This window comes from Pelophylax lessonae (genome assembly GCF_965119305.1).
Source record: "Pelophylax lessonae genome assembly, chromosome: 1".
NCBI classification, from domain to species: Eukaryota; Metazoa; Chordata; class Amphibia; order Anura; family Ranidae; genus Pelophylax; species Pelophylax lessonae.
The window spans coordinates 655,166,928-655,190,893 of NC_138768.1; the positions used below are offsets into that span (position 1 = coordinate 655,166,928).

Below are 23,966 nucleotides of genomic sequence, written 5' to 3' on the forward strand. Positions count from 1 at the left end.
ATTGTACAACATTGCTTTTTGAACCATGTCATTAACCACTTTACGACCAGTCACTGTGCCTCTACTGCGGCACAGTGGCTCGTTATCGTCCAGCGACGTAGTACTACGTCACTGGACTCCTCCCCTTGTGGGCGGCGCTCCCGCGCCGCCGGAGGCTCGCTCCCGCGCCGCCGGAGGCTCGCTCCCGCTGTATTCATTCACGGGCCAGGGGAGGAGCAGACCCCAGACGATCGTCGGGGAATCGAGTTTGGAGATCCGCCCGCTTGTGTAAACAGAGCAGGCGGATCTCCTAAGTGACAGGCAGGGTCAGATTGCAGGGTTCAGCATAGCTGAACATCCGATCTGTCCCTGTGTCACTCAGTCACCTCCCCCCACACATGTCAGTAAGCACCAGGCATACATTAACCCCTCCCTCGCCATTAAAATTAACCCCTTCCCTGCCAGTGTCATTTTTACAGTAACAGTGCATATTTATAGCACTGATTACTGTAGTAATGTCACTGGTACCCCCAAAAGTGTCAAAAATGTCAGTCAAGCGTCCGATCTGTCTTCCGCAATGTCAAAAATGACAGAAATCTTTCCCTTAGTTAGTAAACGCAATAACTTTTGCGCAAACCAATCAAAATACGCTTATTGTGATTTTTTTACCAAACATAGGTAGCAGAAAACAAATTGGCCAAAAATTTTAAAAAAATTTGATTTTTACATTTTTTGGGGGGGAATTTCATATAAAAAAATTTGAAAAATATTGTTATTTTTTCAAAATTTACGCTCTTTTTTTGTTTATAGCGCAAAAAGTAAAAATCGCACAGGTGATCAAATATCACCAAAAGAAAGCTCTGTTTGTGGGAAAAAAAGGACGTAATTTTGTTTGGGTACGGCGTCGCACGACCGCGCAATTGTCAGTTAAAGTCGCACAGTGCCAAATTCGCAAAAAGTGGCCTGGAATTAAGACAGCAAAATCCTCCGGTGGTAAAGTGGTTAAACAGAGATCACAGGGACAACTTTTCCTATAACCAAATCAAACAACAGTCCTCTTGTATACTTCAACTAAACCTTACACAAAAATGATTAATGTATACAGCATTAGCATTACAAAGCAATATCATTTTACCTGTATATTTTTCTAACTCTGTAAGGCTTTCCGTGTAGATGGAAACCATCTCTTCATAATGAGTTATAACGTTTTGCCGCAGGTTGTCCCAATGTGGAGAGAGATCACCAAGTTCTTTTAGTTCTTCAATTCTGGTGGAAAAAAAAATTTGCATCACAATTATGTTTTTTTTTTCTTCCAAGCTGCAGCTTCTACATTAGGAAACATTAGCATACAAAAACATCCATCTGTCTAAAGCTCTGATGCCCAATCAGCAGCCTAAAAGCTACATACTAACTGCCCTTAGGTAGTTATTGTACAGCAGCCAGAAGTCAATGATTTACCTGTCTAGGTGTTTACTCAGGCCAGTGAAAGAAAAATATTAGACTGCTTCTGCTGGTGGTATTGCCCCTCAAATTTACCCCTCTGGATACAGGTCCTGGAAATATATGAACAGGTTATGGGCATATCCATTAAGGGAACACCCAAATTGCCCCTCTCTCTATATTTTCAGGGTCAATCTCAAAGGCCAGGAAAGGCCTTCTCCACTTTTTTCCTATTGCAGCTTGACACTGGAGATAGGTTAACCCTCAATGAATGGGTTACTGAAATCATCTTCTGAATAAATTTTATCAATACTTCTCCACTTGAAGTAATTAGAAGCCCCATGGACTCTCCTTCTATGATTTAGATGTCATGGTTGCTTCTTCTGATTGGCTCTCCCAACCCCTCTTTTTCTCCTTTCCTTTAATCCCACCCACCTAAAATTTCCCCTTATATCCTGTACTGCCCTCTACTGGGATCTTTACTGGAATTATCATCTTTGGTCACAGTAATCCAGAAAATACACCTCAACCCATTTGCATTTTGGGTTGTTGAAACTTTATCTTGATAAACTATGTTCAATCATTGGCTATGAACAACCTTACTGTTTGCCCTGTTTCTACATTACTTTACTTTGTATGGAAAATTTTCAGTAAGCTAAGTAAACTACTCAAAAATGACTGACTTCTGCAGGAACATATCTCTAGTCTTTTACGATCTACTCAGATAACCCAAAATAGATGAGCTAGGTGTTAATCAAAAAAACATCACACAAAAATCAATTTTAGTGAAAACATCCATAATAAAATATCAGTATAGTGTCACCACTATTAAAGTGCATTGGCATAAAAGAACATCAGTGTCCAAAATCGATGTGCTTGAATGTCTTTATCAACGTGCTCCACACACTTCATGCAAGTATAATGTTCTGCATCAAACCAGTGCTCCTCCGTGATTCCACACCATGACCCCCTTTTCACACTCTAACTCACCAACTCCTTAGACCCAGGTTTTAAGTGGATCTAACAAAGCTTCAATGAATTCCCAGACCAGACAGCGGTGTAGCCAACTCCCTTGCATCCCCCTTCACGATATTGCAGTTTACCAATTCTTAGATATGATGGCTGCATTAGTTTCCTTTTTTTTTTTTTAACCAAACTTTTTTATTGAAGTAAAATAGGCATATACAAGTAAGAAAGGCAAACATTTCCGTACATGAAATTGCATAACAAATTGCATGACAAAGGTATATAATTACAGTTCACTGCGTGTCGTTACATTATCGTATTGTCAATAAACCCTACAATATTCTTGCATAGCTGCCATGGGGGGGGGGGGGGGGTGGTTCTACCCTGTTCACATGGACTATTACTACATTTCCGATCAACTCCAGTCGTGTCATTACCCCTGCAGGCTATGAAAGGGACGCAAGGGAGTACCCGTGACCCCCAAGGGGAACACACTGTGATCGGGTATCCCTCAGTACTGCTACTGGAGGGAGCAAGTGCGCCACTACCAGCCCCCTTAGCCCAGCAAAGGTTGATCGTATACTCCAGACCTTAGTCGAAGGAACCACCGCCACCCCCTGTTTAGCCAACCATAGGGTTTTCCTGGATCTCACTAGACCCTAAGCACTAGGGTGTTCTAACAAAGGTAGACAGGGGTTAACAGGGAGGAGGAAGGATCATGTGGGTAGGGTTGGGGATGGAGGGAGGGGAGAACAAGGGAAGAGGGGGGGGGGGGAAGTGTAACTAGGAACCTGCCACTGGAGGAGAAGCCTAGAAAGTACTGGCATGTGTTTCAAAGAAAAGTCAGAGAGCCCTCGAGGTCCAACTTAACATCATTAACATTTAACAGAAGGAGCTGTCAACCATGAGTCCCATTTTTTATGGAAAGTACCCGCCTTTTTTTCCTTATACGCTAGCATCCTTTCCATTTCACAGTTAGAATTAACTCTCCTAAGGACATCCTCAATTTTTGGGATTTCGGGAGATCTCCAAAGTGCTGCTATTGCTATTCTTGTGGCAAACAGTATATGTGCCACTATTGTTCTGCCTGCAATAGGGAGGTCATCCACTCCTATACTTAAAAGCGCCATAGCTGGGTTCAGAGTACACTTCTTTCCGCACACCTGTGAGATTAGCAAAGAAACCTGTCTCCAAATAGGGCGAAGCTTAGGGCAGTCCCACAGCACATGGTGCAAATTATAGTTTCCTTTTTTAGGCTATTTTTTTTTCTATTTTCATCTGGTGATTCAGCCAGCAAGTATGCTATTTTTTAAAAGCACAAGCATTCCAGCAGAGTGCTTGTGCATGGATGACACAAACCACTTAACACTGGCAGGGGTGATTACAAGCATCAAACCTTTTTCTCAAAAAATGATAACTGTAACTGATTAACCACTTTAGCCCCGGAAGATTTGGCTGCTCAAAGACCAGGCCCTATTTTGCGATTCGGCACTGCGTGACTTTAACGGGCAATTGCGCAGTCGTGCGAGGCTGTACCCAAACAAAATTGGGGTCCTTTTGTTGGTATTTGATCACCTGTGCGATTTTTTTTTTTTTTGCGCTATAAATAAAAAAAGAGCGACAATTTTGAAAAAATAACAATATTTTTCACATTTATTTATATGAACTTCTCAAAAAAATGTAAAAATCTAAATTTTTTAACATTTTAGGCCAATTTGTTTTCTGCTACATATTTTTGGTAAAAAAAAAAAAATCGCAATAAGCGTATTTTGATTGGTTTGCGTAAAAGTTATTGCATTTACTAACTACGGGAAACTACTGTAAAAGTGACACTGTCAGGGAAGGGGTTAACTTTACTGGTGAACAAGGGGTTAAGTGTGTCCCTAGGGGCGTCATTCTAACTGTCAAGGGGCGTGACTTGTGATGTAACCACAGAGACATGTGATCCTACATAGCCGGGTCGCATAGCCTCTGTGATTACTTTAGTGAGAATGACAGGCGGCTGTGTTTACATCAGCCGTCTGTCCTTCTCTCATTGCAGTGGGAGATTGCGAGTGGCCGGCGGCCATCGGAGACGCCGGTCACACGCACTGACTCCCCAGCCAACATGCAGGGGTGGGAGCACGCCCTCCGGCCCCTTAGCTCCTCCCAGGCTTGCGCCATACATGTACGGCATTTTGCCTGGGAGCGCCACACTGCCGCCGTACAACTGCGGCGGGCGGTCGGCAAGCGGTTAAAAAGCGTGAGCTGGAGTTTGGCTGCAGTTTTTAATGTCTTATGTGCCTTCTGTGCTCATTCATCCAGAATTGTGTCTCACTAAAGCTCGTTTCACACCAATGCAGTTTACTTTTGGTTGTTTCTGCAGTGCGATCTCACCGTGGTTTCGCCACAATTTGCGTTTTGCATTTGTTATGCTTTTTTTGGCCAATTTGTTGTCGTGCAGATTACAAAATGCAAATGGTGGCAAAATTGTGCTACATGCTTTTCCACAGCTTTTCCATTGAAGTATACTGAGCTAAAAAGCACAGTTTTGTGTTTAAAAATGTCGCTGACTTTTTCCAAAAATGCAGTGGCTGAAAAAAGCATAGATGTGAACATGTCTCATAGGAAACCATGTTAAATGAACTGTAGTGCGTCTTTGAAAAAAGCACCAAAAATTGCATAGCTGTGAGCCAGGCCTTATACAGGATGTTTGTTACTGACCAGATCACCAGGTGAAAACAGAAGGAAAAAAGCCACAGAAAATAAAACTGATGCAGCCACCACATGTGATGATGGGTAAGCTGCAATAAAAAACATTTTTTGTTTTGAGTTTAACACTGCTTTAAAACATTTCTCCAGTCTGAGCTATTTTTGCAGCATACCCTAAGTCTTTGACTGTCTGCTGTAGTATGCCCACTGTCTCTGACAATACCTTTCAGAATTATGTTATTCTGTGCAATCTTTGTTTATGTCTTGGGCAACATGTGAGACCCTAATACTGCATAGACTGAACATCAATGGTCTAAGTGTAGCACTGCCCCCTTGGGGGTTACTTGTAGTTGTATGTTCTTCTGTGCCGTTTTGACCCTATGAACTGTCCAGCCCTCCTGACACTCTAGGTTCAGACATGTTGGGTATACCTTTAAATGACACACTGACACAATGCAGATCGGTTTTATCTCTTTAGATTTGCTTTACTTAAAAAAGAAGGCTTAAAGGAAGTATTAATCAATTAGGCCCTGGGTAAACAGCCAAGGCTCAGTCGAAATAACACCAAAGAACAGTTAAACAACCAGTTATAGTAGTCTCGGAAAGCTATAAATTGCTATATGAAATACTCCTACTAAAGGGGAATCCCTGGCCGGCCTCTAGTACCTGTATCATAATGAGGTAATCTAGATACCAGTAGCATGTCCCCTTTAAAAGCAATAAGATAGCAATGTTCAGAATTCAAGGCCTTGCTATTATCTTCACCGGCAGTTGGAGCTCAAAGAACAAATGATTCCCAAGTGTAGCACAGTCTGAGACAAGCAATGCAAGATAGCTGGGTCTGATCCATGATGATCCACTTACTGATCCAAGTGTAAGGTGTCTGTGTACAGTGTTCAAAAGATGCTGTAGCAATTGACAATGGGATTTTGAGCAGGTGCTCTCTCACCAATCCTGATGTCCCTCCTATAACTTCTGGGAGAACAAGCAAAGTCAACTCTCCACTCTGTGAAACACTGAGATGGCTGTGCTCTGCTGATTCAGTGAGTCCCGCCAACTCCGATTCGATCAGTGATGCTGCAGGGATGTCCGCGATGTAGTGAGTGTCATCCGTCCCGCCTGGACTGAGTCTGCAGACAGCTGGGTGGGGACAGCTGGGTGGTGTGCAGTAGGCTGCAGTCCTCTCTCTCTGCGGCGGACTGATGCACACATGATCCCGGGAATCAAGAGAGCATGAACCTGGTCAGCAGATTCCTTTATAGTCTCTCCCACAATCCCCTGGAGCGAACAGCCTGCTGGCAGGTGTAGTTCATAAACAGCTCAGTAGTGCAGTACTATCTTTCTAGAAGACTATAGTTCCCACAATGCTTTTCTCCAGTCTCAGGAGCATGATGTATGAAATTCGAGACCAACACTAGAGGATCACAGAGACAGTCAGAGAGCAGAGACTAAATCCTCGTACACACGCAACGAATTTCCGCTGACCGGTCGTCCATCTTTTGTCCAGAGTGGTGTTTTGTTGGTTGGAATGTGCTCTAGACTGCACACAAATTTTGTCGACCGACAGAATTCTACTTCAGAAGTGATGTCATGTGTTGGTTTGCTTTCTTTGTGTTCTTTCTTCTCGGCAGATCGGTTGTCGGACGAAAATTCCCAGCCGAATTTCAACTCGTGTGTACGGGGCTTAAGTCTGCAGTGTCAGATAGTTATAGTCCGCTCCCGGCTACATAAGGGATGCATATAACATACCAGATTTTATTTTTATCCAGATAGGTAAAAGTAAAGAAAAATAGACATAATATTATAGCTGAAAAAAAAACAAGGACCCTGCATTCACTATATCTGGTCTCCCACAATGCACAGAACATGGAAATTCAACATTTTTAGTAAATATCAACTAGTAAATACCTTTTCTCATCAGCAGTATATAGCAGTTTTGTAACTTCTATCAGTGTCCAGCCAAGCACTGGTTAAAGCTTGTAGGAGGAGTTTACATTCTCCCCTGATTGTTCTATGAGACTGCAGGACCCCTGACCCTCTGTCTGGACAGTGCTGATTGGCCCTGTGCTGATCACATGCACACTCCCAAGAAAGGAAAAACATCTCTGTAGCAACACACACCAGACTGAGCAGAAACAGCTTGCCCCAAGTCTCTGTTCTATCAGGAGATGGATTGGGGACTGTGGAAGAAGAGGAGGAACAGAGAAGACAGGATCAAACAGCCTTTTTACACAATACAGAGGATTAACCCCTTAGGCTCCACAGTAAGTATAACAAGTGTAGAACCCTCCTAGACAGGTGCTAGATAGGTAGCATAGCTTTGGTTCTGGCTGCTTATAAACAGAATGACAGGTTAAAGTTATGTGCTTCATGCTGTGATTTATCTGAGCTGAGGGAGTGTCCCCACTGTATCCAATGGGGAGGCATGTTGGACAGTGGAGGAAACCCAGCCAGTGACACACAGGCTTTCATGGCTCTCTCAGTGGGTTGGCACAGGAAAGTGATGCATGCTGGGATACGTTATAAAAGCCAAGGACACAAGTGGCAGGGGGTCTTTGGGCAGAAAGCCAAGTCCCAGAAGGAGGGTGATGGCTGTCTCCTCTTCTGAAGCTGTGGAAGGTGGTCACGGGCAGTCAGCATAGTGAACCAGAAAGTGTGGCTGAACCCAGAGGTCGAGTGGAAGCTTACTGGTGGAGTTAAGAGGTAACGGAGGTTCTGGAAAAACAGTGTGCATGAGTACAGAACAACTTGTCCAGGGGTCCACCAGGAAGGGGACCACTCCAGTGGCTAGAGTCAGCGGACGGGTGTCAGCACACAGGCAGAGAGAGAAAAGGGGGTGCCGAGTTTATAACCCTGAAGAGAATATTAAAGTGGGAACATTTAATGCAGTGGCAGGGTGAAGCAGCGGCCTTGACACATCCTGCAGTCAGTTGTTCTTAAGATTGTGCATAGTTACTAGTTGGAGTATCCCACTCATCCCTTCTCCTATCCAAGTTCTCAATAAAACCACAAAAACAACATCCCCTGGACCGATTATTGATTGAGCCAAGAACTTTCATCGCAGTTTATCTGCTGTCAGTTGCTAGGGGTAGCCCAGGGGAATCCAGAAAGTGTAATTCTCAGCAGTCCCCTAGGGAGCAGTGCCACACAAGCATGCTTTACTGCATATACAGTACAGACTGAGTTTCTTGTTGTGAGTTTAGTAACACTTTAAGGATATAGCTAGCTAACCAATGAAGGTTTACTTATCTGATAATGAGGTCGGTGTTGTGTTAAAGTTAGTTCTAGCTAAATGTCTGGATCACTCAGATTTTCATATGTTTGTTTTGACATTGTTCATATGTTAAAGGAACATTGCAGCTAACTATTCCTTCCTACTGACTTTTTATATCTAAGTCCTTCCTACCAGTCAAAAGTGAAATATGCATAATGATACAGTCATGTTAGAAAAAAAAAAAAATCTGTGAATGCAGTTATTCTGATACCTGCCTTGCTGGCACCAAGTCATTAGTTTTAATATACAAATCTTGAAATTCAAGCAGTTTCACAGGCAAATATGCATGCAGTGTATGAGCAACATAATAAACTCATTTGGAATTGCCAAGGGATTGCAGTTTAAACCTTGATATACACATGAATCTCTAACTTGTATAAAAACTGCATCAAACAGAATGTGCCAGGGGCTATAAAGGAATACTTGCTTTGATAAATATGAGACCTTTACAGTTTAGAAGCCACATAAAACAAAATATCTTATTTGACCGACATGTTAGTTCCATAGCAATTATCCAAGCTTGTCAAGCACCCGATAAGTGCATTGCATGTCAGAATCTGTGTTTTTAAATGAACCTACTCTATATAGATATATATATACCAACAAAGTTGTAATGTATTCTCCGAGTGTAGCCAGATCACAGGAGTCATGACACAGATTACTAATGTTAGCGCCATAGGGCGTTTGGAAGTCCAACAACCAACCTACAGTATAGGCTTCATGTAACCTGTGCAGGACATTTTCAAAAGCCTAAGGAGCAGCATGATGACCTCTTTTTGAAAGAGGTCCAAGCTCTCCTAACCTCACTCAATAATTGAATAATGCTTACATTCAACCTTCACAGCTGGCATCTCTTAGAACACATCGAAAACTACAGGCAAGATTCTTATCAAATCTATCTTTGCTTCGAATACTGAAACTGTACAGATGGCTCTAACATATGCTAAACGGACACTACCAATTTCTTGAAGAGGTCTTTTTTGTATTGTTAGGAATAAAGGAGTGTCATCTTACAAATCACAAAAAAGAAATTATGGAAAAAAACTCCAAGGCAATGAACATCTGCCTCATTCGACACAACAGTACCATAGGTGTACACAGCCTATCCCATTAGGGTGTGTACCCCAAAGCTCAAACACACATGCATGTGTGTGTGTGTGTGTGTGTGTGTGTGTACATATATATATATATAATAGATATAGTGTATATACACACAGACACACACTCTTATAATGAAGCAGTTTCTATGGTGTTGACTATGCATGCGGTGAGAGGTTAAGATGTGTAGTTCAGCTCACTCCAGGCAGGAACTAATTTGTTCCCACCAGCATGGTGGTCAGCAGGTTCTAGAGTTCCTGGTCCTCATGATCTGTTCCTATAGCTGTTGGTTCCGCTGTGGCTGAATAATACTCCGTGAACTAGTCCTTTGGTCCCTGGTGTGTACAGATACCCAGTATTCTTTACACACTGCTCCAGGTCCCCACACACATGAAACTTCCACAGCAGCTCAGCCTTTCAACCCCTGGTAGAAGGTCCTCACTCACTGGCTTCAACCTTAGACTCCATTCACAATTTTTGCAATTTGTAATTGTGGGCAGAATTGCAGTGATTCTGCCTGCAATTCCAAATCACGTGGCAATTGCAGCACAATACGCCGCACGTATATGGGTGCCCTTATCCTCCAATGGCACCCCAAACGAGATGCGAAAGAAGGTACACATAGAAGGTGGCACCTAGCACAGCTACACTAATGTGCTCAAGGTAGTTAGAGTGTACCCAGGCACATCCGCCACATCCCATGCGCACACCTATGAACAGTACAAAGAATCCAAAGCAACCCATCAGAATCCAATTTGAGTTGGTCAGTCTTCAGTTAACTACGTTTTATTGGTTGCTAAATGATGCTGCACTTATCTACTTATAATGCTTACTGATTAAGACTGCAGGTGTTTAATATTAAAAAGAAGCAAATATATTTGTTTCTAATTAAAATAAGGAAATGTTAGGAAAAGGACTTCTAGTTTTTGTAACATTTCAAACATAACATATTACATTACCAGAGAAACTGCAATACTTTAAATCTTGTGAGATTTTATCACACTGGTTATGCTAGTCTGCATGCATTAATGCAGATAAATTGCAGTCCAATGCATTCAAGTTAATAATGTTCACATATATGCATTGCAGCTTTTCACATTGTGAAAAGTGGTGCACTTTTTAAATGCGGTATCCTGCATGCCCTGTTCAAGTCCTCAATTAAATCTTTCCAACCCACGGCACAGCACATTTGAAAATACATGGCAGCACACATTTCTGCATGTTTTATAGTGCAAATGAATTAAATTGGGTAGTGAATATCTAAGCAATAATTAGTGTCAGTAATACTCATTGCTTTCAGAAACTTTTTAACCAGGTGGAACACATGGATCTTTTGTATTTTTAGATTTTCTTCTCTTTCTCTTTTCACCATAAAATGGAGAGTTTGTTAGACAGGGTTTTTATTGGAAAAAAATATATGTGCTGGACATTTTCTGATAATCTGCAACCTTAGTAGAGGTAAAATTTGACCACAGCTTCCAGAAAGTAAAGGAGAAGAATGACTTCACTTTTTAAACATACTGTAAAGTCCAGTGGCATAGCTACAGTAATAGTGCTTCAGGGTGCAAAGGCGTTTCCTAGAAACATAAAACGTATATTTTCTCCAGGGCAAAACAAAACAGACCTTCCAGCAGCAAACCTGAATAGCCTAAGTTCAGCAGCCAGAAAAAACAAAAGTCCACTTATCTTCAGTAAATATGAAACATAAGACGGCAACAGCTCTGGACACCTTTGCTGCCATTGTGCTATGTGCAAGGTGTCCAATGGGTCCCTTTACCTGTAAGGAGGGGTGGGCTCCTTCCAGGCTTGCCCTTCGCCTATGCATTATAATGCATATGCTTCTACTATAGAGGCTCTCAAAAACGTGTAGAGTTAGAACTGCAGATAATATTGGGGTGCCTTGTTGCGGCCTCCACAGCCTACACTTGTATTTGCAAATGTGTGCTAACTAAACCCCTATTTTTAACGCAATCTGTTAGACAGGTTAATTTGGTTGGTTGCAGGCTGGATGACAAGTTGAGCTGGGAATTTTCTTTGATTTTGTTTTACATACGTTGCCCTTCCATGTGCTCCTTGCTGAGAAGGCCAGTTATAGGTGCGGGCAGTGGCAATTTGCTTGTACATAAGGGATTTATTGATTTACAGTTAGGAAAGTCTTAATTGGGTTGTTTTAGCAGCTTCCAGAAAAAGCAGCTTTTAGACAGGGGTCTCCTCTCCAAATTTTTTCTACTTCCCCTGTGCGCTAGGAGCTTCCTGTCCTAAGTGCTGCTTCCTGGAGGTAAGCCTAACCCAAGCCTAACCTTGTTGAGACTGGAGTCCCCATAATCAGGGGTGGAGGTTCTTTACCACCCAAATATCTCTATAAACCTCCAAAATTCAGTGTCTCCATAAAGGAAACTATTAATGTCGAGAGAGCGGTAATCCTCTCCTTTTTTATTGAACTATCCCACAATATCTCACCCTGCACAGGTGAGAACCGTAAGTACACCACAACTATCCCACTTTAAGGGACCACAACCCAAAAATGGGCGAGACATAGCACGTGTCCAGGATCCTATTTTAAACGTTTTCAAAGAGCAGAATAAGTGTACAATAAGTGTAGAATCCCAATCCACGGTCAGCAATCATACATTATAATCCACACACTGTTCCATAGGTTAGCAAAGGTGGTTCAAACCAACCAGATCCCACAATATATAAATGAAGGGTCAGTAAACAGTCATTGATCTTTATTGTTCACTACATAGTTTCTTAAAGAAGCAGTATAAATGCTTGGTATTGTTGTCTCTCCATTGTTTTGCAGGGTTTTTATTGCCTTTTCTGCTGTAGGATACAAAAGCCCATGAAATGATCAAGTGTATGATACAAGGTGTCAGGGACATCTGAAGTTTTTTCATGGTGTGTCAGAAGTTAGAAAAGGATGGGAAGCGCTGCTTTATGCTATATACTGCTGACTTTTAATGATGAATAATAATGAAGTTGATTTCCCCACAGCAATTGCTCAGAAACACTGGTAAACATAATCTACAGATAGGGTTTATCTAGAAATGCACATGCCCACTAGTGGTTTCAAATGTGCATATTGAAGTCTACTATGAAAATGGTTATGTAACAATCAAATACGTAACACAGTTCTTAGCAATTATAAGCTAATCAAAACTGAAACAATGTATTGCTTGATCAAAGTTTTGAACACTTGTTGGAGATATTCCTTGCCCAGTGCCAAAACTCAAGTTTGACACACCTGTAAACACCCAAAACTTTGCCTACAGTCAGAAAAAACAAAGAAAAATATTATACCTTATGACTCTCATTTACAGTATGTGACCAAAAAAATTTATGTAGTTAATCCCTAATAGAGTAAGCTGTCTGGATAACTCCACAAGCAGTGTAACATTTTTAAGAAATGTAAAGTAAAGGTATACTTGAAAATAATGCAGTTTGGCAAAATGTACTGGTGTCAAAAGATAAAGTGAAAGGGAGTTTGGTGGATTGGCCTTAAAATAGCTCTTGAAGATTAAATAAATTCATGTCAACGACTCTGGGCATGTTCTTTTCCCAAGAAATCCTAACTGTAGCACAAACCCTTTGTTTATAAACAAAGTCATGTGATCACCATGAAAGCACTGACATGTCCATCACATGGGTTTATTGAACAATAAAGGGACAGGGTGAGCATTAAAAAAAGGGTTAGAATTACCCTTAAGTTTGGCTTACTTTATCAACAAAGCCTTGGATCATCATGTCTGCATCCACATGGTGATCACATGACTTTTAAGAGAACGGCCATGTGATTTTTTTTTCCCTTGAAGCTAATTTCACATGATGAGATTCAAAGGCAATATTTAAAAATTGTAGAAAAAAAAAAATAAAAAAATAAAGGTAAACTCGGCAGTGTAATTTCAATCTTACTGGAAAGCACTTTGTATGAGAAATGCATTAAGGCTCCTGGTCCTACTACCTGTTTACTTTGTGCATCAGTTTGCATCAATAAATTCCTGTGACCTGGGCAGAATGAAGCACGGACTCCTTTGCGGAAGCAAAGATTGCTTTTGTTTTGCTCATGTGACCACTATTTCAGTGATAGCATAGTAATCATATGAGTTTATTGACCAATAAAGGATTAGGGTGAGAATTAAGACTAGGTATACCATTAGGGTTATCTTGGTTTATCAACAAAGCTATTGGCCATCATGTTATCACATACATGATCATCACATACATGATGATGACATGGCTTTGTTTGCTATGTGATTTTCTTTTTTTTTTTTAAAGAAAATTTCACATGGAAAGGTGGAAACGTGAAATCAACAGTATTGCTGCAAAATCAGTTTCAGTAAAATCACTTTGCTCATCTCTCCCTTTGAAAACACTAGTTGCTCTGGCTGTAATACTTTGAATCACTGCACCGGAACAAACATGCAAATAAAGACTTCTGACTTTACCCCATACTTCCTGAGTCATTAATTAGTACTGAATTCAACCAGAAAATAAGTACTAGTCTGCTGCCAAGCAAGTAGCATTCTTAGAATGAAATTCCCCATGGCAGCCTCTGTACTTTTGTCATAAGAAATACATTCTTTAAAAGCTGATAAGTAAATTTGATACAATTCTGATGTATGAGCCTTTGATCTGGCAGAACTTCCACTTAACAATTTTCTCATGAACTTCAAATAGTTCAAGTACGTTGTCTTCTAATTTTTCATGCAAAACATTAAAAAAGAAGAAAAAAAATTCAATTTAACTAAATATACAATAAAGCTGATGTAATCTCAAACCTAAAAAAAACAACTTTATGTCCAGATGATATACTATATTCCCAAGGTGCTGAAAATTTAGGAAAACAGAGAAATACATTTTTGCTGTTTTAGCAGCGGTCATGTAAGTGCCATCTGTTTGGTAGGGTAAGGGCTGTGAGGGGACAGGGGAAAAGGGAGGGGGGATACATCAGTGGATCATCATTTTTGCTGTCATCAACCAGTCTCGTACTGTTAGTCAAGCAGTACGGAGGTGGGCTAAAGGGTGTAGAGAACACTGCCATTATTGTGTGGTACAGGGCTGTATGTACAGCATTAAAAGCACCATCAGGGGGGACTCTTCAGTGCCGACAATAGTGGTATAGCTGCCATTTTACTATAGCAGCACTGAGAAGGGTGACAATATTCTGACATATTGAGGGCACTTGAGTTAGTGTCGACACCTTAGAAGAAAAAGTATACTGCAGACAATTAAAACTGGTTACATTTATTAAACTAGAACTATAAGCATAACTTTTTTCCCATTTTTTTAAACAAAGACCTAATTGAATTTTAAAGTAACAATTTAAAATTGCAAGCTTTAAGGGCATATAAGCCCACCAATAAGAAAAAAAAACTAAAAATTAGTTTTAAAAGTCAACTGTGTCAACTGGAATAATTGCCTCTGCAAAGGAAAAGGAAGAGGGCCAATTTGCTCATAAACTGGGACTTAGAATTGGAAAAGACAGAGTGGGAAGTTAAGGTAGAGTGGTGGGGAGAAGAGGAAAAAAAAAGGGAAGACAGTCCACCAAAGAAGGAAAGCAGGTGCTGCAGGGAAAAAAAAAGGGGAGGGGAGAAGTAGAATTCGGGGGGGTTCCCGTGAAGTCTGACCAAACAGTTGCATCAGCACAAGTTGGTGAATCTGTTTTTACCAAAGCAGGAAACAGTCCAATGCAGATGGCCATTACACGTCAACCATGGGTACCAAACCTTAAGAAATGTGGCATGGATGTCTGTGAATATAGAAAACTTGAGTGATTGGAGAGGAGTGCTTGTGTCCAACAAAAGTTGTTTATTGATCATAAAAGTATACAAGGGGTTCTAATGCATTTGTATTTCATTGGGAATGGTTAAGCTCTGAGAGGGTTAAATATATTCCCTTAGCGGCTCTGCCAAGCTGGTCAGGAAAAAAAAAAATCCCACTCGTTCTTAGTAAGAGATGGGGATCAGTTATGCAGTTGGACTTCCCACTGGTTAGGGATAAGGTTAACATTTTAGGAGTGTTTAGTGGGGTTGGGCCGAACACCTCCCTGTTCGGTTCGCACCAGAACATTTGAAACAGGCAAAAAGGCTCTAGCGAACATGCAAACTCTATTAAAGTCTATGGGACACGAACATGAAAAATGAAAAGTCCTCATTTTAAAGGCTTATATGCCAGTTATTGCCATAAAAAGTGAACGGGGACCCGGGTACTGCCTGGGGGGAAAGATATCAATTTAAAAAAAACTTTTTAAAACAATTGTTTTTAAAGGAGCAGTGAATTTAATGATGCTTAAAGTGAAACAATAAAAAGGAAAAATTTGTTTAAATATCGTGCCTGGGGGTCCCCTTAGTCATTTAGTTAGGTTTTTTTTTTTTTTTTAATGAAGGACTTGTCAAAAACGGTTTCCTGTGGTTCTTACTTTTTGACATTTTTTTTGGTGAATGGGTAGGGATAATGTTTGCCCGATACCCATTCACATGGGGGTGGGCTTGGATCTGGGGGCCCCCTTGTTAAAGGGGGCTTCCAGATTCCAATAAGCCCCCACCTGCAGACCCCCAAACCAGACCTTGATAAAGTCACGTGTCTGTTGTGACGCAACGGCCGAGACCGGAAGCATCTGTGGACACCGCATCGGCGGTTTGTTTTGCTGCTTGTTCCTGCTTGCTTACCCTTACTTCAACTGTAAGTGTTTTTATTGCTTGCTTTATTAAAGTATTTACCTACTACACTATGAGCGCCCCCTCTTGTCATTTTGATGATTGAGTGGCATAGGAATACATCAGGAATACATCAGGATAAAAGTCCCCTTAAGGAGAGGAATTTCCACTACAGACAACTATTCTATGATCTGAGGAGATAACCACTGTCCATTCCCAGTTATACTTCGTTGGAAAAAACCCTGATGTCCTTGATGGTGATCTAACAAACCAAAAACGCTCTTTTAAGTGTTAATGGAGGTGAGCGGCCATTGCACTTAATCTAGGATTAGAGCTCACAAATTAATTGCACACGTATATCACTGGATGAGATTCTTTGTTTTATACACTGGAACACCCTTGAACTCTTTCACCCCATTTTGCATTTATTCATTTATGCATATTTATTTTGTGCACACCATCCAGTGACACATGGACTATTTATGCTGTTAGCATCCTCACAGTGTTTTTGTATACTACTTTATTGCATCACTCGCACTTTTATTTATTTGCTTTTCAGTATTGTCACAGTCACTTTTATGTGTTGATTTATTGCATCTTTTGCACTTTTATGATTACTTATTTATCACTTCACTAAGCACTTCAGCACTTTTTGCTCATTTGCATATTTTTGAATATGTATCACCTTATCAGCTATTTAGCTAATTTTATGATCTTCATTGTATATTTCATATCATATATATTGTTTTATTCATCATATATTTCTTGTGAACACCTTTCATCCACTTTGTGTTTTGTGGCCCACTATTTTAGAAATTGAGCGCTGATTCCCCTTTTCCTTCACTTTATGTTTTTGAATGGCTATAGGGTTGTGTTGCAGTGGAACTATGTCCTGTTGTCTGATGAGACCAAGATAAACTTATTTGGTTCAGATGGTGTCAAGTGTATGTGGTGGCAACCAGGTGAGTAGTACAAAGACAAGTGTGTCTTGCCTACAGTCAAGCATGGTGGTGGGAGTGTCATGGTCTGGGGCTGCATGAGTGGCTCTGGTGAGCTACAGTTCATTGAGGGAACCATGAATGCCAACATGTACTGTGACATACTGAAGAAGAGCAGGATCCCCTCCCTTCGGAGACTGGGCCGCAGGGCAGTAACGACCCCAAAAACACCTCCAAGACAACCACGGCCTTGCTAAAGAAGCTGAGGGTAAACGTGATGGACTGGTCAAGCATGTCTCCAGACCTAAACCCTATTGAGCATCTGTAGGGCATCCTTAAACAGAAGTTGGAGGAGCACAAGGTCTTTAACATCCACCATCTCCGTGATGTTGTCATGGACGGGTGGAAGAAGACTCGCTTTACCGAGATCAGGGTTGTGCCATTTCCCAGGAACACAGCGCGCCATATAGTCATATAGTGTGGGGTGTGGACTTAGCCTCTGAGCCATGACTGGCCAAAGGCACTCTGCCTTTTGCCTATCATGGCTCTCACAGTACATTGTGCTGTGATTGGCCAAAGCATATAGGTCAGGTGCATGCTTTGGCCAATCATCAGCAATCAATACACTGAAAGAGCGCAGTGCACTATGGGGCGCTCATTGGCGGGCGAACTTCCCGCCGAGCGCCCCTTTTGTTCGTGAGAAGGTCAGAAAACTTCTTGTAGAAGACGGAGGTAAAGCTCTCTATTCAAGGTCTTTGAGTCACCTTAAGGCTATGGATGGCTATTTGTTTTCTTTCATCATAATGCCAGCATCCATGAAGTCCCAGCATTAGGCGGAGTGAACCCGGGAGTTGATTGTTAAACAAAGCCTGGGACTGAGTTGTGTGGAAAGGACTGGATGCAAAATAAAGATGAGAAAAATGATGGTGAAATTCAGCCAGAACTTCCAGTCGGTTACTAGTGAGTATGGCTATGTGTATGAATGGCTATAGGGCTGTGTTGCAGTGTGATGCAACGTAGGCCCTTCGCAGACACAGAGCATGCTTTATTACTCTGGGCATACAATTTCGGATTGGCCCAATGCAGTTGCTTCCCTGAAGCATAAGTTGGATGGAAACTCACTTCAGTTTTTTTTTTTTCATCTTCGATAGAGCAAGGGAGGATTCATTTTTTTTTGCCATCTGTATCCCATTGTGGAGACATACTTTCACTTACTGTCCCATAGCCAAACCAGGAAGTAATAATAAATTCCTGCAAATTAGGGGAATCCCTTGGGGCCTCCCAGGTCACCAGAACTAGTGGCCCCATTGGAAGATTTCCACTTTATTATGATCTATAGGGATTTGATACAAAGTTTGTTAAAATCCTTGCACTATAGACTGAGGGAAATGTTATTTTTTTAACAAAAGTGGGGTTACTATTTAGACCCCAACAATGGTTATAATTATTAAAGATGGCAAACTATACTGTATGACTACATGAGCTGATACATTTGACTGCTAAGAAAAACTCTTCTTTTGTGGCCAGGAGTTAGAACCCACACTTTGAATAGAACACTATGCAAAAGTCCATTTTCAAGTTACTTAAAAATCTTTAAAATGCAACAAAAATAATCATCCTCTTGGAAAAAGAGCAAACTGAAAATGATTTTGTGCAAAAATTGTGACTTGGAATTAGACACACATTTTTTAATGTTGAGCATGAAACAAACAACCATTTGTTCAGTACATTTGTGTTGGCCCTAGAGAGGGAGAGACTGGCTGTTATTGCAAAATGATTTAATCTTCAGCACTGACTAGACAAACAAGTTCACTCTACTGAACAATAGATACATTCTGTCTGCAAATTCTGTTGGATGCTAACTGTAGACTTTTCAATGGCGTATCATCCATCTCTGTTTTTGTCACATTTATGTACTGTATAGTTACACTGCATTGTATGCATTTCTTACAAAAAAGAAATAAATAAGCAATCTGTGACAGGGTCTCTTTCAGTAATATAAAAGAATACCTCCACTTTTCTGCAACATCGGCACAAAGTGTTCAAATATTCTGTGTGGCCAGAAAAGAAATGCTCACATTAATGTCTATGCAGACAGTACATCAAACCTTCAACTTTTTCAGATGAGAGAGAGGGACACCTACTGCCCTCTGTAGACCACAGTAAAAAAAAAAAATCATACTTATATATCTCTCTCTTTCTCTCTCTCTCTCTCTCTATATATATATATATATATATATATATATATATATACACACACACACAAAAGAAATGGTTGCTCTACATAAAGATGGCCTAGGCTATAGGAAGATTGCCAAGACCCTGAAACTGAGCTGCAGCATGGTGGCCAAGACCGAACAGCAGTTTAACAGGACAGGTTCCACTCAGGACAGGCCTTGCCATGGTCGACCTTAGAAGTTGAGTGCACGTGCTCAGCATCATACCCAGAGGTTGTCTTTGGGAAATAGACCTATGAGTGCTGCCAGCATTGCTGCAGAGGTTGAAGGGGTGGAGGTCAGCCTGTCAGTGCTCAGACCATACGCCACACACTGCATCAAATTGATCTGCATGACTGTCATCCCAGAAGGAAGCCTCTTCTAAAGATGATGCACAAGAAAGCCGGAAAACAGTTTGCTGAGGACAAGCAGACTAAGGAGAAGGATTACTGGAACCATGTCCTGTTGTCTGATGAGACCAAGATAAACTTATTTGGTTTAGATGGTGTCAAGTGTATGTGGCGGCAACCAGGTGAGTAGTACAAACATAAGTGTGTCTTCCCTACAGTCAAAACTGACAAAACATTTGCATTTATATTCTGCCAGTCTTGTGTTACAGATCCCCAGCCAGACAGCTTAGCCAGGTTGATGATTTCACTTCCCTCTAGAGCAGATAAGCTTTACAGATTGGTACAACCTTTGTCCAAGCCTGCAGATGGAAAAATGAGAAGCAGCTCTCTGACAAGGTCACCACTCTGCTCTTTCCTGTAAACAAGTTCATAATTCTGACAGCACTGTGTAATTCTGATTAGATGGCTGTGCTGTCCCTTCCAATCCCAGGAAAGGAAAAGAGGAAAGAGCATGTGGTCTATGTAATGAGAAGGTTACAATAGAGTCTGGCAATGATGCTAGATTGCTCTGTAAAAGTTCATAAAAGCGTTAGTTATGCATTCCCTAAAAAAATAATGTATTTTAAATGCAACAGGTGTAAGTACTGTTTTTTTTACCCTGACTTGTAAAATCCTGTACATTAAAACTGGAAGTGAGGGTCAGTACTATGAGCCATGCAGGTGTGCTGCATAAACAATTGCAAATAAGGAATAAACTGACAAAAGAAGAGACGACCTCTATAATCTGCTGCTGCTCCTCCATCGTCCAATCATAGGATAGGGGCATGGTGCAAACCACACTTATGTTTACTGAACTGCAGTGGTGAAAATGCAATTCACCAACCTGTTTTGCCTGAAAAGACTGTGTAAATCTCAGGACTGGCTTAACAAAATTGTAAATCCTTTGGCAGGTAAACCCCCATGCATGCATTCTAGCTGTGTACTTGGCTCTTTGGCCAGAGTGTGCAGTTTTTAGATGTGCCCGGGGTGTCTACAATATCAAATCTAATTTACACAAAATGAGTTAAAATTTTAGGCATAATTTTCTGGATGCATATCAACCAATCTCCTTTACAAATGGTCTTAATAAATCAAGCAACACACACACAGCATAAAGGGCATTACTGGTAAATGTACTGTTTTCAAACATATTGCCATCAATGCTTCATAGGCAAAAATAAATGTGCAGCACAGTGACTGGATAGTGTCATTGCATGTTCCATGGCTGTTTTCATATACTGCCTCATTGCCTGCAGAGCCCACATAAATGCTGAAAAATGATGTAATCCTGAGTAAGCCAGACGCCCTGAGTTTGCTCAATTTTCAGCTAAGGCCCAATGCTTTTGGTGTGCCAAGATCGTCATAAAAAATTCAATATTCTTATGAGGATTTTCAAAACAATGCTTTGAGCCCAGATTTAGATAATGCAGCTGAAGGCAAACTTTAAGATACACATTGTGGTGAAATCCAACCAGAACTGCTTCCAATAACACTGTAGTCAAAAGGCACGTGGCCACCATGGAATAAAAAGATAAGAAATACCTTACCTGATATTGTACATTAAATGACAATTATAGTATCATCAGATTCATGCATAATTTCAAAAGCCGTGTACGGATCAGTAAATATTTGTTTACACACTGAATACCTTGGAAAGCTCTACAAGCTTTCTACACTTACTAGTAATGACATCTTTACTCTAGATTGTTTTGATATGGCTTACAGGGGTGCAGCAGTACCTCATTGCTTAAAGGAGAAATGCAGTTTTATACTAAGCCTCTATAATCCACCCCCATCCTACCCCAGCATCTTACTTCTATACCAAACCCATATCCTCTGCACGGTTTACTTCTCCTTATCTGGTAATCATCTTCTGTTCCAGCCATGCCTGCACACTGAGCCCTCAGACATGTATGGGGCCACTTCAAATTAACCCTTTCATCTTTTATCCTTCAACCCCTAAATGATAATTTTATATTCAATACAATTATCCTTTAACTGACCTCCACTCCCCTCTCAAAGATTTTCAAGCTTCATTCACATGGACATATGCGTATTTTCTACAGGTTCCTGCTGGCAGAGCTACCAAAAGACCCTGCATAAAATGCACGCCTATAGTACTACCTTTTAGAAGAGTATATATTTTTTGTTCATTGTATGGCCCAATCTATTTCTATAGTGCTGTTTTAAGATGCATAAAAAACTACACTTACCAGCCACTTTTTTAGGTACACCTCTTAAATTGCTTGGTAACACAAATTGCTAATCAGCCAATTACATGGCAGTAACTCAATGCATTTAGCAATCTAGATGTGGTGAAGATGACTTGCGGAAGTTTAAACCGAGCAACAGAATAGGGAAGTAGGAGGATTTAAGTGACTTTTAATGTGGCATGGTTGTTGGGGCCAGACGGGCTGGTCTGAGTATTTCAAAAACGGCTGATCTACTGGGATTTTCATGCACAGCCATCTCTTGAGTTTATAGAGAATGGTCCAAAAAAGAGAAAACATCCGATGAGCGGCAGTTGCGTGGACAAAAATGCCTTGTTGATGTCAGAAGAGAATGGGCAGATTGCTTTGAGATGATAGAAAGGCAACAGTAACTCAAATAACTTGTTACAACCAAGGTATGCAGAATACCATCTCTGAAAGCACAACACATCGAACCTTGAAGCAGATGGTCTACACGGCAGAAGATCACACTGGATACCACTCCAGTCAGCTAAGAATAGGAAACTGAGGGAACAATTCGCACAGGCTCACCAAAATTGGACAATAGAAGTATGGAAAAACATTGCCTGGTCTGACGAGTCTAAATTTTAGCTGCAACATTCAGATGGTAGGTTCATAATTTGGCGTTAACAACATGAAAGCCTGAATCCATCCTGCCTTCTGTCAACAATTTAGGCTGGTGATAGTGGTATATTGTTGTGGGGGATATTTCCTTGGCACACTTTTGGCCCTTTATTAGTACCAACTGAGCATTTTTTCAACACCATGGCCTACCTGAGTATTGTTGCTGACCATGTCCAATCCCTTTATGACTACAGTGTACCCATCTTCTGATGGCTACTTCCAGCAGGATAATGCACCATGTCACAAAGCTCAATTCATCTCAAACTGGTTTCTTGAACATGACAATGAGTTCACTGTACTCCAATGGCCTCCACAGTCACCAGATCTCAATCCAATAGAGCACCTTTGGGATGTGGTGGAATGGGAAATTTGCATCATGGATGTGCAACCGACAAATCTGCAGCAACTGCAAGATGCTATCATGTCAGTATGGACAAAAATCTCTGAGGAATATTTCTAACACCTTGTTGAATCTATGCCACAAAGAATTAAGGCAGTTCTGAAGGCAAAAGTGGGTCCAACCTGGTACTAGCAATGTGTACCTAGTAAAGTGGCTGGTGAGTGTATATGCTGTACACATCAAAACGAGGTCCTATATTAATTTGTCCTCACAATCTTCCTATGTAAAAAATTAGGAGCCACACAGCCACCACTGCTTTCTTCACCTTTTGTGAAAGAATTCAAGATTTAAAGATTCATTGGGGGTTGATTTACTAAAACTGGAGACTGCAAAATCTGATGCAACTCTGCAGAGCAACCAATCAGCTTTCAGGTTCTTGACTTCAAAGCTTAAATGAACAAGTTAAAATTAGAAGCAGATTGATTAGCATGCACAGGTGCACCAGATTTTGCACTCTTCAGTTTTAGTAAATCATCTGCATTGATTCCTAAGCTGAGGCTGTCCACCATTAGGGCAATTAATAGACAGCCTATCTATAGCAGCACATAGAAATGTCTGCTTGGGCACAGAGTAGGTTGTTGCCTGATTAGGAGACAGACAACAAAGATCAAAAAAATAGTATCGAGTCTTTGGAAAGGGGCAGTTAACCACTTAAGCCCCGCAAGATTTTACCCCCTTCCTTCCTACCGCCTATTTTGCGATTCGGCACTGTGTGACTTTAACGGACCATTGCGCGGTCGTGCGACGCTGTACCTAAACGAATTTGACGTCCCTTTTTTCCCACAAACAGAGCTTTCTTTTGGTGGTATTTGATCACCTGTGCGATTTTTACTTTTTGCACTATAACCAAACAAAGAGCGTACATTTTGCAAAAATAACAATATTTTTCACATTTTTTTAATGAAATTCCCCAAAAAAAATGTAAAAATTAAAATTTTTTAACATTTTAGGCCAATTTGTTTTATGCGACATATGTTTGGTAAAAAAAAAAAAAAAAACGCAAAAAGCGTATTTTGATTGGTTTGCGCAAAAGTTATTGCGTTTACTAAGGGAAAGATTTCTGT

At 40.9% G+C, this 23,966-nt stretch overlaps 1 protein-coding gene across 4 annotated transcripts in view; it reads right to left on the bottom strand.

Moving 5' to 3' along the window:
- The window catches only part of INPP4B (inositol polyphosphate-4-phosphatase type II B), a 944,562-nt gene that overhangs the window by 237,093 nt on the left and 683,503 nt on the right, over positions 1-23,966 (bottom strand). For all 4 annotated transcript variants that reach the window (XM_082244155.1, XM_082244154.1, XM_082244153.1 and 1 more), the window contains one exon: positions 1,115-1,245. In XM_082244155.1, the coding sequence (XP_082100281.1) occupies positions 1,115-1,245 (131 nt within the window). The remainder of the gene's footprint in view (positions 1-1,114; positions 1,246-23,966) is intronic.